Source organism: Dromiciops gliroides, chromosome 2, assembly GCF_019393635.1.
Source record: "Dromiciops gliroides isolate mDroGli1 chromosome 2, mDroGli1.pri, whole genome shotgun sequence".
NCBI classification, from domain to species: Eukaryota; Metazoa; Chordata; class Mammalia; order Microbiotheria; family Microbiotheriidae; genus Dromiciops; species Dromiciops gliroides.
In genome coordinates this window covers 258,380,991-258,397,721 of record NC_057862.1, presented here as the reverse complement: position 1 = coordinate 258,397,721, position 16,731 = coordinate 258,380,991, and the positions used below count along the sequence as shown (strand labels likewise).

Sequence of the window (16,731 nt, the reverse complement as noted above, 5' to 3'; positions counted from 1 at the left end):
ACCCTTTTGGCTGCAGTAAGGGTAGGAAGAGATTGGAGAAGTCTGGAATGTTAGCAGAGCTTTGAAGAGAGAGGATTTTAACAGAGATGAAAAGGGCACATCCCACATGAACGGATGGAAGTGTAAGATGGGAGGTCAAGATTGCAAAATAGCTAATAGCTCAGTTTAGTTGGAATTTAGAGTGCATGTGAAAAATGGTAGAAAGGCTAGATGGAGATAAATTGTGGAGAGCCTAAAATGACAGGCTGAGGATTTTATACTTTATCTTCTAGACATCTGGAAGGCACTTTGGTTTTTGAGAAGACTTGTGCATTAGGAAGATTATTCTGTCAAATGTGTGAAGGATGGATTAAAGAGGGGAGGGACTGGAGACAGAGGAGTTAATGTATTGAAAACTGAACTGATTATCCTTTTGTCCTCCAGCCAACCTGGCCTTTTCTACTACTTGAACTGAGTGCTAGAGGGAACTAGTGGTTCTAAGTGGTAAAGGTGAAAAGCAAAGGTGATCCAGGATGGAAGACAGATGGAATATCATGTAAAGGGACAGTTGCATAGGAGGAGAGATAATCTGTATTCAGCCTGGAAAACAGGCTGGAGAGGGGCCGGTTGGTAAACAGCTTTAAATGCTTACCAAAGGAGCTTCTATTTTATACTGAAGGCAATGGGGAGCCAAAGAAGCTTCATCAGCAGGGGAGTAACATGTTCAGACTTGTGCTTTAGGAATATCAATCTGGCATTTGTATGAAGAATGATTTAGAGAGGGGAGAACAGAGGCCAATTAGGAAATTTTAACTGTCCCAGCAAGAGGTGATAAAGGCTGAGAATAGATGTGGTGTGAGTAGATAGAAAGGGATGGATATAAGAACTGTTAAGGAGGTAGAATCAAATTTATTCATTTTCAATAAAATCCCATGGATATATCAGGTAGCTTTACTTTTTCCTTTTATCTCAAAGTATAAGAGGGAAACTTTTCTAGAAAAGGCCAGAAAACCTTCATTCAGCAGAGATTATTTTCTCGTTTTAATATTTAAAATGAATTGTTTTAAAAAATCATAAAGACTGGTAAAGGCTCTGTTTTGCCAGTGAGGAAAATAGATACTATTCTTCTTTCATAATGCTAAAAAATTCTAGCTAGCATCAGAGGAATGTGAGCACCCTTGCTTTCTTTATAATTTGAGATGTGAGAGGCTGCTGCCCTCTTTTGGTTCATTAGGGATGAGCAGAGAATATTCCAAGCTGTAATAAGTTTGAAAATACACCTTCCTGTGTCTTTTGGGGGTGACAATTTTTAATTCACTGTCAATACTCCCTAACTCTGTGTCTTTGGTTATGTGATCAGTTAAGAGGCTGTAAATCAATTCAATATGCTAAATGTATTATATTATCTGTCAGACATCCTGGGATGGGGATCTGGGTCTCAGGAAACTCTTCTGTGAATGGATCACAGAACTCTGCATTAGGGATCACATCTTATAGAAAGGTAGAACAAAATGACAGAATGAGGTGTTTAGGTTTAACTGTCTTAGCAAATTACTTAACCTGTCCCTCTTCTGAACTTCTTTAGTTTTTATTTTTTTATTTTTTCAGTCACCCAGGTTCGCATCCTTGTTGTCATTCTCAATTCCATACTCCCACTCATCCCACATATTCAGTCATTTGCCATATTTTATTTTCTACCTCCACAACATCTCTCCAATCTGACCCCTTCTCTCCACTCACATAACCACTACTTTGGTGCAGGCCTACATTTTCTTAAAGCACAAATTTGACCTTGACCTGTGTCTACTTATACTTTTGGAATCAAATGTAAACTCTTTTGTTTGACATTTAAAGATCTTCACAACCTGCTTCCAACCTTCCTTTTTTCCCACCTCATATCCTGCTTTCTCCATCGTAGGATGCTAATATTCAGACAAATTGATCTTCTTTCTTTTCCTCATATGTGACACTCATTTTCTGTTTCAGTGCTTTTATGTGCCTAGAAAACGCCTTAACTCCTCAGAATTCCTAGTTTTCCACCCCAAAAGGCTCGGCTTAAGTGACACCTTCTTCATGAAGACTGTTGATTTCCCTAGCTGCTAGTGTTTTTCCTCCCAAATCATCTTGTCTCTGTTTTGAATATAATTACATATGTGTGTATCTCCCTTATCTAGACTGTAAGCTCCTGGAGGGCAGGGACTGTTTCCTTTTTGTCTTTGTCTTTGCCATCACAGTGCCTGGCACACAGCAGAGTGCTTAATTTATGCTTCTGGCTGATTGAGCCCCAAATCATGGAACAAGGCATTTGAGGCAGGGAGTGGGACAAAACATGAAGGGATGGGGATGGAAAGAGTCAGAGTTTCCTTACTTCCACTGCTTCTGTGAGTTTAACAGTCAGAAGTGACTTTTCCATCTTCTCCTTATTTTGTCTGCCCTTTCCTGGAAAAATTCTTTCCTTTCTATTCACCTGTGATTGTAACTACATGAAGACAGATTCAGGGACAGGTGTATGAAGAAATGGGTTAGAAGGAAGAGCTAGACTTCTTCCTTCTTTGAACATTTTGTGCCTCTCCTATAAATTTACTGAAGAACTGTAAGGAAACGGTCTACTATGTATCATAGTTATTTGTATACATATCTCATCTCCTCTCTGTAAAGATTGTCATTCCAATCGTTACATCTCCTAGATTGTAAACTCTTTGAAGGCAAGGATCTTTGCATAGCATCTAACACAATGTTTATACTTTTTTTGTGGGGGTGGGTGGGGAACCGAACTGACTGTGGAGTCAGAGGTCCTGGGTTCAAATTCTGCCTCTTTTTCTTACCTTTGTGACCTTGAACAAAAACCTCTTACCCTTATTTTTCTTCATCTGTAAAATGAAAGGGCCAAATTAGATAGTCTTTAAGGTCACTTGCAGCTATAGGTCTAGGATCCTATCATTCCAGGAAGGAAACTCACTTTACCAAAGCAGATCATTAACTCTTCTGCAGGGCACAGTCTTAGAGAGTTACCTGGGAGCACTGAAAGTTTAAGTGGCTTGACAGGGTTGCTGAGCACCTCCCGTCTGATGTCAGCCCCACTTTATTCTGTTTCTTTCTTGTTTGTACATAGTTGTTTGTATGTTGCTCACTCCCCATTAGACTGTGAGTTCCTTGAGAGCTGGGACCATTTTATTGCCTTTCTTTGTATCTCCATTGTTAACACAGTGTCTGGCACATAGTAGGAGCTTAAAAAGGCTAGCTGATTGAATCATACTGTTGTTCATCTTTCAAATAACAGGTACTTAAAAATGTTTGTGGAATAAATAAAGGAATGACTCCCAACCTTCTTACAGACTAAAGGAAGTAAGAAGTGACAAGCAATCATTTCTTTATGGAAAACAATTTTGTAATAACTAGAATAGTAAAATAGCTACATCTGGGGGATGTATCACATTTTCACCATTTCACCTCAGAAACAAGCATTCTGACAGCTAATTTCCTTGCATGCTGCTTTAAGTCCTCAATGATGGGGTCTGTATCATCTTTTTAAAGCATCAGATTAAGAAGTTTTAGAGTATGTATATTTTATTCTACAAATATCAAATTCTCCTTATCTTTTCTTTTATCTACAAACATTACCTTAGTTGTTAATTTTGTTTTATAATAAAAAATAATCACCTCAAATTCTAAGGAATTTGTTAATGTTGAATTGAACCTAATTTCTTATTTTTTTAAGGAGGCAACACTTCAACAGTGGAAAGAGAAGTTGGATTCAGGTGCCCTCTCTGTTGTTTTATGATCTGTATGTAAATTGAGTATGTAAGTATGATCTGTAAATTCAGTAAATTACTTTCTGGGTTTCAGTTTTCATCGGTAAAAAGAGGAGTTGAACGAGAAAGCCTCATGGCTGTCTGGCTCTTCCAACTCTATTCGTATGATCCTATAGACTTTTTTGTATGTTTGGAAATGAGGCCTAGGCACCACAGGTGTCTAAACAATCTTGTATGACTGGTACTGGTCTTGTGGCTCAGGAGAAAATCCTGAATGAGACTTAGCTGTAATGAGCCTGGCAAAGAGCTTAAATTTTTTTAATGTAATAGTAATTTTTTTTCCCCAATTACATGTAAAGATAGTTTTCAACATTCATTTTTGTAAGATTCTGAGTTCCAAATTTTTCTCCCTCCTCCTTTTCCTTGCTCCTGGCAAGGAGCTTATGAAGCATCAGGGTATGTGCAATCCTGGCAGAAAGTGCTAAGCTTTCAGTTTTTGAAGGCTAGAGCAGTTTTGGACTTCCTCCATAGAATCCATTGATTTCTGCTCTCAGGAGTAGTAGAGGTGGGATAAATGGGATAAGATTATTATAGAATTGCAGCATTTCAGAACCAGAAGGAAACTCACAGGTCAGCTCATTTACTCAGTCATCATCTGACAGCTCTCTAGGATGATCTGAAGGATAAGTGGTCAGAAAGAAGTGGCATCTAGGAGATGGAACTCAAAAGATTTCAGTGGGAAACCACAAAAGATTTCTGTCCCTTTTTCAGAGAAAGCCACAGAAATTAGGTTTTTCTTACCTGGTAGTGCAAAGATGATTTTTCTTACACCATCAATGTCCAAGGTTGCAAATGTTGTTGGCAGGCTAGAGAGAAATTAAGTTGTTTTTATGTACTAGATATAATATAAAATACACAATTGAAGTAAATATTGAGGTACTCCTATTATGTCAGTATAACAAATAAATGATCACATGTTATGAAATACTTTGTTTTATTTTATCTTTCATATATAGCCCTTGGACACTAAAGAAATGTTTAACAAAGATTGCAGGAGACTTGTTTTTAATATCTTTCTCTAGTGTCCAACCTCTCCCTACCTTTTTTAGTATGCCATTTTCCTGACTTTAGTCTGCTTGTGGTACAAATGTGTAACCATATATTCCAAAGCTCACTCTACCCTTCTGATTACTCAATTCCAGCAACCTACTCACTCAGTGGCAGAGAGATTTTTCTATTGGACTATCTCTTGGTTTGTACTGAAGGTCAAATTCCAGCATAGCTAATTGGAACACTTAGGATTTACTGCATAAACACTTGACATGTTTTTTCTTTTAGTCATAAGTGGAAATCTTTCTAAAGTTGATATCATATACTGAAAGGCAGTATAACACAACAGAAAAAGAAATGGATTTGGGTTGGGTTGATAAACATTTACTGGCTGTTCAATACTACTAGGTTTATGACTTTGTTGTTAGGGTGACTCACTTTGTTATCCCCCCTAGGCCCCATTTATTCATTTTAAAATAGAGGACTGTACTCCCTATTTTAAAGGAAAGTTTCCTGAGAAACGTTATGTGTTGTGTCTTAATTACTGACCTAGCACAGTGTTTGGAACACAGTAGGTCCCAAATAGATGTTTGGTGAATTGAAATGAAATCCCTTTGTAAAATATAAAGCACTATATAACTGTGAGCTCTTACTAATCTATATTGTATTGTCTCCCTGACTTCTTACTCACAGAATACTGAAAATCTGAAAAGCTTTTTTTTTTTTTTTTAAAGTAGAATATGCCAAAGTGGGTCAGGGGCCTCCAGTTTGGTGGCTCAAGGTTATCATTATGAACATCAGTTATTCCACTCAGCAGTAATATTGGCAGGTCATCGGCAGGTCACTGCAGTGACCCCTACCCCAGATGACCACAGATCCTGTGCTTTTGGGGTTCTTGTAATTGCCTTTATGGCTTTGCTACTTTTCTTAGAGTCTGGCTATCTGCTGACACTTCTCACTGCAGTCTGGAGCCAGTCTTTGGCTGCTTCTAATCTGCTTTGGGTTTAAGAAAGAGATATCCAAACTTGTTAGAACTGGTACATTAAGAACAAATAGCATAAAGAATCCTCTACAAAAATAATCCTGCATAAAAGGCCTGAGAACAGGCTTCTGTCTACATTATATTTGTTCCAAAATGAAACAACATAATTGCCTGTGGTGGGTGGAAAGAACTTTACCAGAAATTTTAATGCTATCAAGTAGCAATAGCCCTTAAATTCTTCTTACTTCTCTCCACATTCCAACACATTCTTTAAGCAGGCCACCTAAATTCCCAAGCCAATCACCAAAACAAAATACCACCCACAAGGATCCAGGAACGGGATGGAGCTAGTTTGGGCCAAATGCTTCCTTCTCTCTTTTCCAACAGACAAAGGGATCATTTCTTCTCACTTGCTAATTCACTCTGAAGAGATTGGGCTTCAGCTTTGTGTCATTTATGAATTTGAAGGCTAAAAATGTGATTGCAACCAATTCACTTGAACAAAATCCTATTAACACAAAAAATGTCATTACCAAATAATGTTTGTAATGTGAATGATCATAAACATAAGTGTCTTATCTTAAAAATGCTGTGGCTAAATAGCAATTATTTTCTGTTTATCTTTAGGAAGCAATTTCCTTGGTACTTTTCAGCTCATACTGCTTATTCTCCCGGTAGTCAGACTAGGACAAGCATGCATGCAAATAACTGGGTATTATGACTCCAGGGAAGAAGAACCATTAAGAACTGATAAGCTCCAGAAACCCACAAAAACCCTGAATAACAAAGAATGAAGAAAGGGGAATGCCCAAATTAAATAGCATAGATATTAGATGAATAATTCTCCTCTAGGAGTGAGGGTAGGAGATGTTTGAATACTTTACACAGTGAAGAGAATATATCAATTCATTTTTGTGGTTAACAAGAAGTACGTTGAAACTCATTTGGCATGTCCTTTGTATAATTAATTAAACTGCCAATACCTAGAGAAAAAAACTTGAATAGCCATGGTAAAATAATTAATATCTATCTAAAACAAATATTCTCCTCAGTAGGAATGAGAGGCAGTGTTGTGTGGTAGATAAGGCACTGGTCTTGAATCACAAAGTTCCACTAAATAGCATCTGAAAAAGCTCTGCAATCCTGGGCAAATCATTTAGCCTCAATTTTCTAATCTGTAAAATGAGAGAGTTGGACTCAATGGTTGCTAAGCTGCCTTGAAACTATGATCATCCTATGAATGGTCTGAGTGACAATACAGCAAGACAAAAGGAGCATTGTTCTCCAAGGCCCACTGTTACTCAGCTCCGCTAGCAGTCCTCCTTGACTGTAGGGGAAGTTTTAGATTTATAATTGGACAAAAAACAAACCTTGATACCTATGAGGAAACTTTAGAGAGATCCTAATGCCAATCTCACATTCCCAACAACAACAGTGATGGAAGAGAAACTTGACTCCCTGCCTGGGCAGCCCAAGAATGCAGGAATAGTTGTTTATAGAAAGGGTTCTGCTGGTTTTGAATATGGTCTATGCCATAGACTAGCTATGTGATACCCTGGGCAAGTCAATCTAAATTTCATTATCTGCAAAATGGAGATAATACTTGTTCTACTTAACTCATCAGACTGTTGTGAGGATCAAATGAAATAAATGTTTATAAAGAACTCTGGAAACTTTAAAGTGCCATCTAACATCTAAGTTATTATTTCAGAGAGAATGTTGAATCCCTCACACTATCCCTACAACAACAGATGGATTATAGGAGCTTAAATTTGGAATTGGAAGGAATCTTGGAGGTCATCATTCAGTCCTCTTATTTTACACAGAAAGAAACAGAAGAGCAAAGATGTTAAGTGACTTATCCAGGATTTTTTTTTGTTTAGTCATGTCCAACTCTTTGTGATGCCATTTGGGATTTCTTGGCAAACATACTGGAGAGTTTTGTCATTTCCTTCTCCAGCTCATTTTACACAGACAAGGAAACTGAGGAAAATGTGGATAAGTGTCTTGCCCAGGGTCACAAAGCTAGGAAGTATCTGAGGCCAGACCTGAACAGGCCTGGCACTCCATCCACTACACCACCTAGTTGCCCCATCAAAGCACATGGGTTGTAAGAATGTGCACTGAGGTTCTCTGACTGCATATCTAGAGCTCTTTTCACTATACCATGCTGCCCTGTATCAGAGCTATAACTAGGCTGGGACAATCAGGGTTTTTACCAGGGTGCTAAATTTAGAGTAGGGTAAAAACAACAGTTTAGCAATCAGTAAGAAATTCAGTGGCTATCGATAGGATGAGCTGCCTACTCCTCAACTGAGTCTATTTTCATGCCACTTGCTCCAGGGGCAGTTTTTGGTTTATAGTATTTTCCTCAACCATATTAATCCTAGTTATAGCTCTTTTTATGTAACTTATTTTCTAGATGATTAAAAAAACTTTGAGCAATTTAATAGCTTCAGCAGTACATGTTATAAGGATGGTTAGCCATTTGTCCATAACATTCTATTCACTCTATTAAGCCTGCTGAATTCTTGAAACTGAGGATTTTTGGTGAATGGATTTGTCCTAATCCTGTTTTTCTTTTCACAGATGCTTAGAAGTATACAGAAACATAGAAAGTACCTGAGTAGGGGGGAATCCAAGGTTTATGATTGATGGATATACTGGTAAATGATGAGAAAAAGGGCAAATGTATTAAGTGTAAAAATAACTTTTTTTTTTTTAGTGAGGCAATTGGGGTTAAGTGACTGTCACATACAGGGTCACACAGAGCTAGTAAGTGTTAAGTGTCTGAGGCCGGATTTGAACTCAGGTACTCCTGACTCCAGGGCCGGTGCTCTATCCACTGCGCCACCTAGCTGCCCCCAAAATAACAATGTTGTTTAGTACCTTAACCACTGTAAGGAGGAGGAAATAAATCACTGTAATTGAAGAATATCTTGACACTTATGGATATATATATTCACTTATGAGAATATCAACACCTTGCAATTCTCTCCCTACTTTGCTTCTACACTTTCAGGGATTTCCGCAAGGCAACAGCCAAATTATGTCCCTTTAACTGAGATATAAGGTAGCATATAAGTATATGGAATATGGTTTAAATCACCCTTATCCTCTTTCCATAGACAGAGCCTGAGGACTCTTCAATAGAACACTATACTGTGTTTTGGGGATGTTCTTTCACCTGCTCTTTCCAACAACTCAGGTGTAAGACATTTCTTAGGGACTTGCCACTGGTTGTATACACTCAGCTATAGTTTGCCCATTTGTCCTTCCCTAAGTAGTTATTTTGGAGGCAGCTAGGTGGCACACAGAGCCTGGAGTCAGGAAGGCCTGAGTTCAGATCTGACCCAAATATGCCTCAGTTTCCTCATCTGTAAAATGACCTGGAAAAGGAAATGGCAAACCACTCTGGTATCTTTGCCAAGAAAACCCCAAATGGGGTCATGAAGAGTCAGATACAACTGAACAACAAATTGGTTATTGTATATGGGAAAAAGTCCAAGGTTTGAATATTTATATAAAATATGACATGTAAACTTTATTCTTTCTTTCCTTGGGAAGCATGAAAGGCAGGGTGGGAAAGATAGACAAGAATAGATAGGAAAATAGGTATAGAAATTGTAAGGGGAGAAAATTCTTCCACAGGACTGGCTTTGTTCAAAACAAACTCACCAACTACTATAGTGATGGTGATGTGAAGTGATGAGAACTTAGATTATCCTGAAGGCTGTGTGAGAAGTAGTCTAGAAAAATTGCTTTGTTTTCATTAATAGTGCTAACTATTAACAAATTAGTGGTCATTCATAAGGAAGTGTGTATGTATGTATGTATGTATATGTATATATATACAACCTATCAATTTTGGGGACAAGTTACTAAATGTTCCTCTGTAAGGTAGAATTAAAAGTGCCCTTGAAATCCACTTTTTAAAGACAAATTCAGTTAAGGGAGGGAAATTTTGGGACTCATGGCCCCTATAGAGGGAAGAGACACCCCAGAAGATGCAGCTGTTCTGGGTGTGTATGTGTGTGGGGGCATTACAGTAGCTTCTTAATTCAGCTAAATATTCTTGCTAACTAGGACCAAACTCAGTTGTTTCTCTGTTGCTGAAGGGGATATGTGCTCTCAGTCCTCTATAAGTTTCAATGACCTCTGGTAAAGCTCTTGTTACCCCATAGCTCTGAGGAAGAAAACTGCTTGGTGTTATTTACACAGGAATTCCCAATTTTAGGTAGTAACTATTCTTGTGCTAAATGTTCTGTGAATATCTTAGAAGGAAAGAGACATAATATTAAAATGTTATAAATCATAATTTTCCAATATAAAGTCTCCATCAAAGTGTAAATCAAAACTCATATAGATAGATATTTGTCACAAGAAAAATGTCATACCCTGGTTTCATAAAAACCCTGCCGAAATGGATCTGTGCATGAAGATCAATGTCCAGCACCTGCTTGAGATAGTCCTGCAAATATGAAAAAAAGGCTATAATTTCAAGTCTTATTAAAATAAAAAAGAAAAGAATGAATGTATTTCAGTTATCTTGCTTACAAAAGTTATAATTTAGTGAAGCTATCTTCTTTTTTGTGTGTTAAAGACAATTTCTTGGTGACATAAATACCCAAAGGGATAGGATATCACAAATATATCTTCTACAGTAATTCACCTCTAGTGCCTAAATACAACTATGAGATAAGGACATGCTGGACTACCAATATCCAATATGAGATATGAACATGAAGTCTAGATTGCTAAAAAGAAGCTATTAAACCAAATAGCTTTGGTTCATGAATTCTAGATCTTTTAGAACTGATGATATCGGGAACTATTTTATTATGTATATTGTTCGGAATGCCTTATTTATTAATATTGTTTGAACCGAGCTTTATGTGGCCACAATTGTCTAACCCAAAAACTCATTGTAGAGGTCAGGTTGACCTCCAATGCTCCTGGAGAAGCCAGATGGCCGCAGGGATTGCTTGGATCCTATCCAGTCCCAGGTCCACCCAGTGTTTATGCATCTCCCCAAATCTGAATGTTTATGCTCACTGATATGCATCTTGATCAACTTTGCCTGGGATTTTCCTTCGCTACAAAGTCGCTTAAGTGTTACATGTGGTTTATGGTATTCTTCTGAACTCCTATATAAGGTAAACCTTGAAGAGCCTGGATGAGGGAGCCTCCTTCCAGCTTTTGTCTTCTACCAAATGACCAAAGACATTTCTTTCTAAAACTATTTCAGATTTTGGGGTTTGTTTTCATGACTAACAGTGGTCAAGAGTTAAGGCTTTTTTTTTTTTTTTTGCGGGGCAATGGGGGTTAAGTGACTTGCTCAAGGTCACACAGCTAGTAACTATCAAGTGTCTGAGGTCGGATTTGAACTCAGGTACTCCTGAATCCAGAGCCAGTGCTTTAACCACTGCACCAAATAGCTGCCCCGAGTTAAGGCATTTTTAAAGCAGATGTGAATATTCCCACATAAAATTATCTGTCCAGAGTGACCAAATCATTTTAACTTTAAGTCCCAATATTTCAATTAAATGTTTTCAGGAAAAGCAGTTCCAGAAGCCTGTACTTTTAAACCTCTAAGAGAAAGGGGTGACAACTTAAATTGTTAGAACAAGAATAGGGAAGCAGTACAGGCCCATGGAGCTAGTCTTTCCAAACTGGGAAGACCAATTCTACCTAATGACTAAACTGGCTTGTCAGGGTGTGTGTGGGGGGGGAGGGGATAAACTCCTTGAGGGTTGCTGTCCTATAGAATCATGGCAGTCCACCAAAGCAGTGGGTAAAATCAGATCAGGATATCCTTCAAGTCATAGGCACCAACCATAGGATCATTTAGAGCTAAAAGAGACCATTTTATACTTGAGGAAATGAGGCTCAGAGAATGTGATTTGTCCAAAGTCACATGGAATAAATAGCAGTGAAAGGATTTGAACTCACTTCCCCATCTCCATATGTTAGTGCTTTTTCCACTCTTATTATTTTACAAGTTTTCATAGTACCATTTTTTTGCCCAGTTCTTGCCAAGACAAATATCAATAGTGAATTCTGCCTCTTTATTATGCAAATAGATGCATAAAGAAAATTGTATGTGTTGCTCACATTGCTATTCATTTGAGAGGGACATATGGATATGACCCTCCACTGAGATGGAAAGTGCCCCCCCCCTTCGGCCTAGTGATCTGATCTCAAAGTCTTAAAGCCCCTTAAAGCCCCCTATTTCTCTCTCTCTCTGTTTTTTCTCTAGAGAGAGGCAATAACGGGAAGCTACTATCCCCCTTTCAAAATATAGGCATATCAACTTAAAAATTGCTTCATAGGGTCTGCTCCGAGACATTATGTAGATATGATAAATTGTTGCTGAAACATGAAATTTTGCAAAATAACCTATGGCTGAACCCCTGAGGTTGGGGCACTCTGACCCAGGAGAGAGGGACTTATCACTGAACATCCCAGGAGAAGGATTTACTGCTGAACCCAATTACCGCATTTTTGCTCAAATCAGATGTCTGTAAAAAGTATAAAAACTGCTTGATTTCTAATCCCGGTGTGTCACACCTCCTGGTTGTCCCAGTGAGTGTGGTACACCTTTCTTTCGAAAGAAATAAAATCAGTGCTTCGGCCTCCTTTCTCCTCGAGTCTCTATTACAGGGGTCAGTGGGTGTACTCCCATCCCACTCACATTCATGAATTTTATTCATACATGAATTTTACAAAGTGGTTTAGCCACTTTGATATAGCAAAAATAATTTTTAACTGAATTGAAAGAGCATGAAAATGGTTGTCATCATCATGGTTTCATTGTATAGTGGAGAGAGAGTAGGCTATGGAGCAATTAAGACAGGTTCTGATACAAACTGGTCATGTGATCCTAGGACAGTGCTATTGCCTCTCAATGCTCTAGGTCAAAGGTGTTAAAACATGCAGCCTTCATTCAGGGCTTCTATCTACAATACTCCTGAATGATGCCAGAACTGGACTGAAGTGTAATAAAACACAGATAATAATAATTCCATATGCACCCTGGAGGGATCCTTATATATGGTTTAGTGGCCCCATTTCCATTTGAGTTTGACACCAAAATGCCAACCTGCATTGGTACAAGAAGTTTCCTGGGAATTCCCTGTGGCAATGAAATCACAAATCCAGTACCCTTTTCTAAAAATTGCTAATATTTGCATAGCACTTTAAGGTTTTCAAAGGGAGTAGAGGCTGATTGAATCCTACTCCACTTAATTGAGAATGAAACATTTTGGTGGGTCTTGGCTAGAAGGCTCCCTTGATAATTCCTTCATTAGGTAAGAACACAGGTAGGGGCTGATTAGTCAATCAGAGCTGTGAACAAGGCTTGGACATCAAGTAATTAAAACGCGTTTCAGCTAAAAGCAATCTATTCAGATTGTTTGAGGGACCTGTTCATGTTCTGTGGGTCTTCTATAAAATAGACCAATTCAGAACTAGAGAGATTTGAGAATCTTTCAGCATAAAGGAGATCTCTGGCCAAGTCACCTAAGTAATTCTTTTTCAACTGATTGCCATCCTTACATGTTATTTAACTGGAACCTCACTACAACCATCTCCATTTTACACATGAGGAAAGTGAAGTTCACTCTCTAGAGTGACTTGCCTAGGGTTCAAACTCACATCTTGACTCTATCTGCTACATCACTCATACCATGCAAACTTCTTTACAACAGAAATTTATAATTATGGTGTATGTCCACAAATTGCACACTGTATTTTTTTTCCTTCTGTTTTTGGGGGTTTTTTTTGCGGGGCAGTGGGGGTTAAGTGACTTGCCCAGGGTCACACAGTTAGTAAGTGTCAAGTGTCTGAGGTCGGATTTGAACTCAGGTACTCCTGAATCCAGGGCCCGTGCTTTATCCACTGTGCCACCTAGCTGCCCCCTGCACACTGTATTTATGTGTGTGTTTTTTGTTTTTTTGTGAGGCAATTGGGGTTAAGTGACTTGCCCAGGGTCACACAGCTAGTAAGTGTTAAGTGTCTGAGGCCGGATTTGAACTCAGGTACTCCTGACTCCAAGGCGGGTGCTCTATCCACTGCGCCACCTAGCTGCCCCTGCACACTGTATTTAAAAAAAACTTTTTAAACATAAAGCCTGGGTTCATTGTACTACATATTTGTAAATAATATGAGTATATTATATTATGGAAAAGGGAATGTTTTGCTACTGCCAAAATGGTGGTATCTGAGAAGTTAAAAATTACTATTCCCCTTTCTTATCACATTTCCTATAGTTCATATGTTTACAAAAGGACAATGTAGTGAGGTTTTTTTTTTTTTTTTAACTATTTTGTTTTGTTTTGTTTTGTTTTTGCAGGGCAATGGGGGTTAAGTGACTTGCCCAGGTCACACAGCTAGTAAGTGTCAAGTGTCTGAGGTCGAATTTGAACTCAGGTACTCCTGAATCCAGGGCCGGTGCTTTATCCACCGTGCCACCTAGCCGCCCCTGTAGTGAGGTTTTAATACTTTTCTTTTCTTTTCTTTTTTTTGTGGAAGGAGGCGTATCTCTCCTCTAAATTGCTAAATCCGATAGCTGCTTTTCAGTTCCTGTCTTTTTTGATCTTGAAATGAGATGTTTGTAAAGCACTTAGCACAGTGCCTGGCACATGGTAGATGCTATATACATATCCTTTCTCCTTCCTGAAGCTTTTGGCCTTGTCTCCCATGACTATCTTCTGGACACTGAATTCATTTTAATCCCAATCCAATCTAATCCAATTCTTTTTCTTTCTTTTCTCCTTCCTTCCTTCCTTCTTTCTTTTTGCAGGGCAATGAGAGTTAAGTGACTTGCCCAGGGCCACACAATTAGTAAGTGTCAAGGGTCTGAGGCTAGATTTGAACTCAGGTCCTCCTGAATCCAGGGCCAGTGCTTTATCCACTGTGCTACCTCGCTGCCCCCAATCTATTCCATTTCAACAAATTAAGCACCTATGGACAGACTGAATGGTACAATGATGTCTATTTTATGCCAAGGATTCAAGAGGAAGAGAGCATGGTGTGGCTCAACAGGGAAAGTTTATGGGAGGATATCAACTATAGGCCCAGGGGCTGAGAAGGTGTGGCTGGATAGCAATCTGCATTGCTGTAAGCTATGCTCACATGAATGAAAATGCAAAAATCACTGAAGTGCTACAGAATGGAATAACTGGCATTTATTGAGTATGGGAGTGACTCAGGAAAAATCATATTGCTGGCGGAAAGGAGAGATTGGTCAACTATCACAGTCATCCAGATATGAGGTGATGAGAATGGTAAAATCAATAGGCCTCACCAACAGATTGGATAAGAGGGGTGGTTTAAGTTGAATATGACAACTAAGGTTGTGAGCCTGGGGGACTAGAAGGATAGTGTTGCCTTTTACAGTAATAGAGAAGGTAGGAAATAGGGAAGGTTTAGGGGAAAAAATAATGAGTTTGGTTTTGGATGCATTGTTAAAGATGTCTAACTTGACATCCAGTTTGAGATGTCGGAGAAGCATTTGGCAATGCAAGGATTGAAGGTCAACTGAGAATCATAAGGATAGAGATGGTAATAAAATCCATGGGAGCTGATGAGATCACCAAGTGAAGTAGTGTGGAGGGAGAAGAGAAGAGTACCCAGGACAACCATGGTTGGAGGGTCTGATCTGGATGAGGATCCAGCAAAGGAGAGAGAAAGAGCAATCAGAAAGGTAGGAGAACGAGGAGAGGGTAGTATCCCAAAAACCTAGAGAGAAGAGAATATCCAGGAAGAAAGGGTGATCAACAACAGTGTCAAAGGCTGCAGAAAGGTTGAGGAGCCTGGGGATTGAGGAAAAAAACAAAACATCAATGGATATGGCAATTAAGAGATCACTGTAACTTTTTGGAGATACCAATTTTGGTGGAGCTGGGTTGTGTTAAGAAGAGAGTGAGAGGAGAAAAAGTAGAGGCATCCATTGTAGATGACCTTTTCAAAGAGTTCAGCCAGAAAGGGCAGGGGAGATATAGGACCTTCTATGGGAGGATCAAGTGAGGATCTTTTAGGGATCAGGGAGATTTATAGGCATATATGTAGGCAGTAGAGAAGGAGCCAGTAGATAGGGAAAGAATGAAAATAAGGGATAGAATCAGGATGAGAGAGGAGGGAATCTGCTGGAGCAGGTAGAAGGTTTAGCCTTGGTAAGGAGTAAAGCCACTTCATGTGAGACAGGGGTGAAGGAGGAGATGGTGGCAGAAGGTATATGAGTGATATGACATGAAGAAGAGGGGAGAAGAGTAAGCTCCAAGTGAATGGCTTCAATTTTTTCTGTAGAATATGAGGCAAAGTTGTCTGCTGAAAGGTTTGAAGAGGGATGAAAAGACTTAGCGGCTGAGAAGAGTGGGAAGTTGAAGAGGGGGTATAGTAGGATTGCCTAGCAGCAGTGAAGACCCAGTTGAGATTGTGTCACAAATTTGTAGTGGACCCAATCAGTTGTTGTGTGATTTCTCTACCTTCACTCAGTAGTATGTTTATAGGAAGGAAGGCAGGGGATAGCAGGAGTGATTCAAGGTTGAGCATTGGTAGGGCACAGTCGCTGAAATGATACAGGGGCTAGCGACTCAAGAGAAGAGCACGGTGTTGAGCTGAAGTGGTTCACCATGATGTCAAAATGGGAAAAAAAGGTGAGATTGGCTAGTGCAAAGGAGATGGCCTGGGGTCAAGGGATCAGAAGTCACAGTGTGGATGAAGAGTAGGGTTTGGTGAGGGAAGGCAGAGGGAGAAGTGGGAAGCCAAAAGATTATAGTCAAATAATGGGATTTTGGAATTCTTGAGTATAGAGGTGGTGCATTCGTGGTGGTGGCAAGATCAAGGGTATAACTGTCTCCAGTGAAACTTCAGTTTCATATATCCATCTAGCTATACTTTCATCAGTTCAAATTCGACATGTTCCAAATTAAATTCATCTGGCCCCCCCACCCCAAATTCACTCCT

The 16,731-nt window shown here is 39.1% G+C and overlaps 1 protein-coding gene across 17 annotated transcripts in view; it reads right to left on the bottom strand.

Annotated features, from left to right (window-relative positions):
- GPHN (gephyrin) overlaps positions 1-16,731 on the bottom strand; it is a 757,220-nt gene that overhangs the window by 15,993 nt on the left and 724,496 nt on the right. For all 17 annotated transcript variants that reach the window (XM_043986983.1, XM_043986980.1, XM_043986981.1 and 14 more), the window contains 2 exons: positions 10,161-10,234; positions 4,533-4,597 (listed from right to left, as the gene is read on the bottom strand). In XM_043986983.1, coding sequence (XP_043842918.1) covers positions 4,533-4,597; positions 10,161-10,234 — 139 coding nt within the window. The remainder of the gene's footprint in view (positions 1-4,532; positions 4,598-10,160; positions 10,235-16,731) is intronic.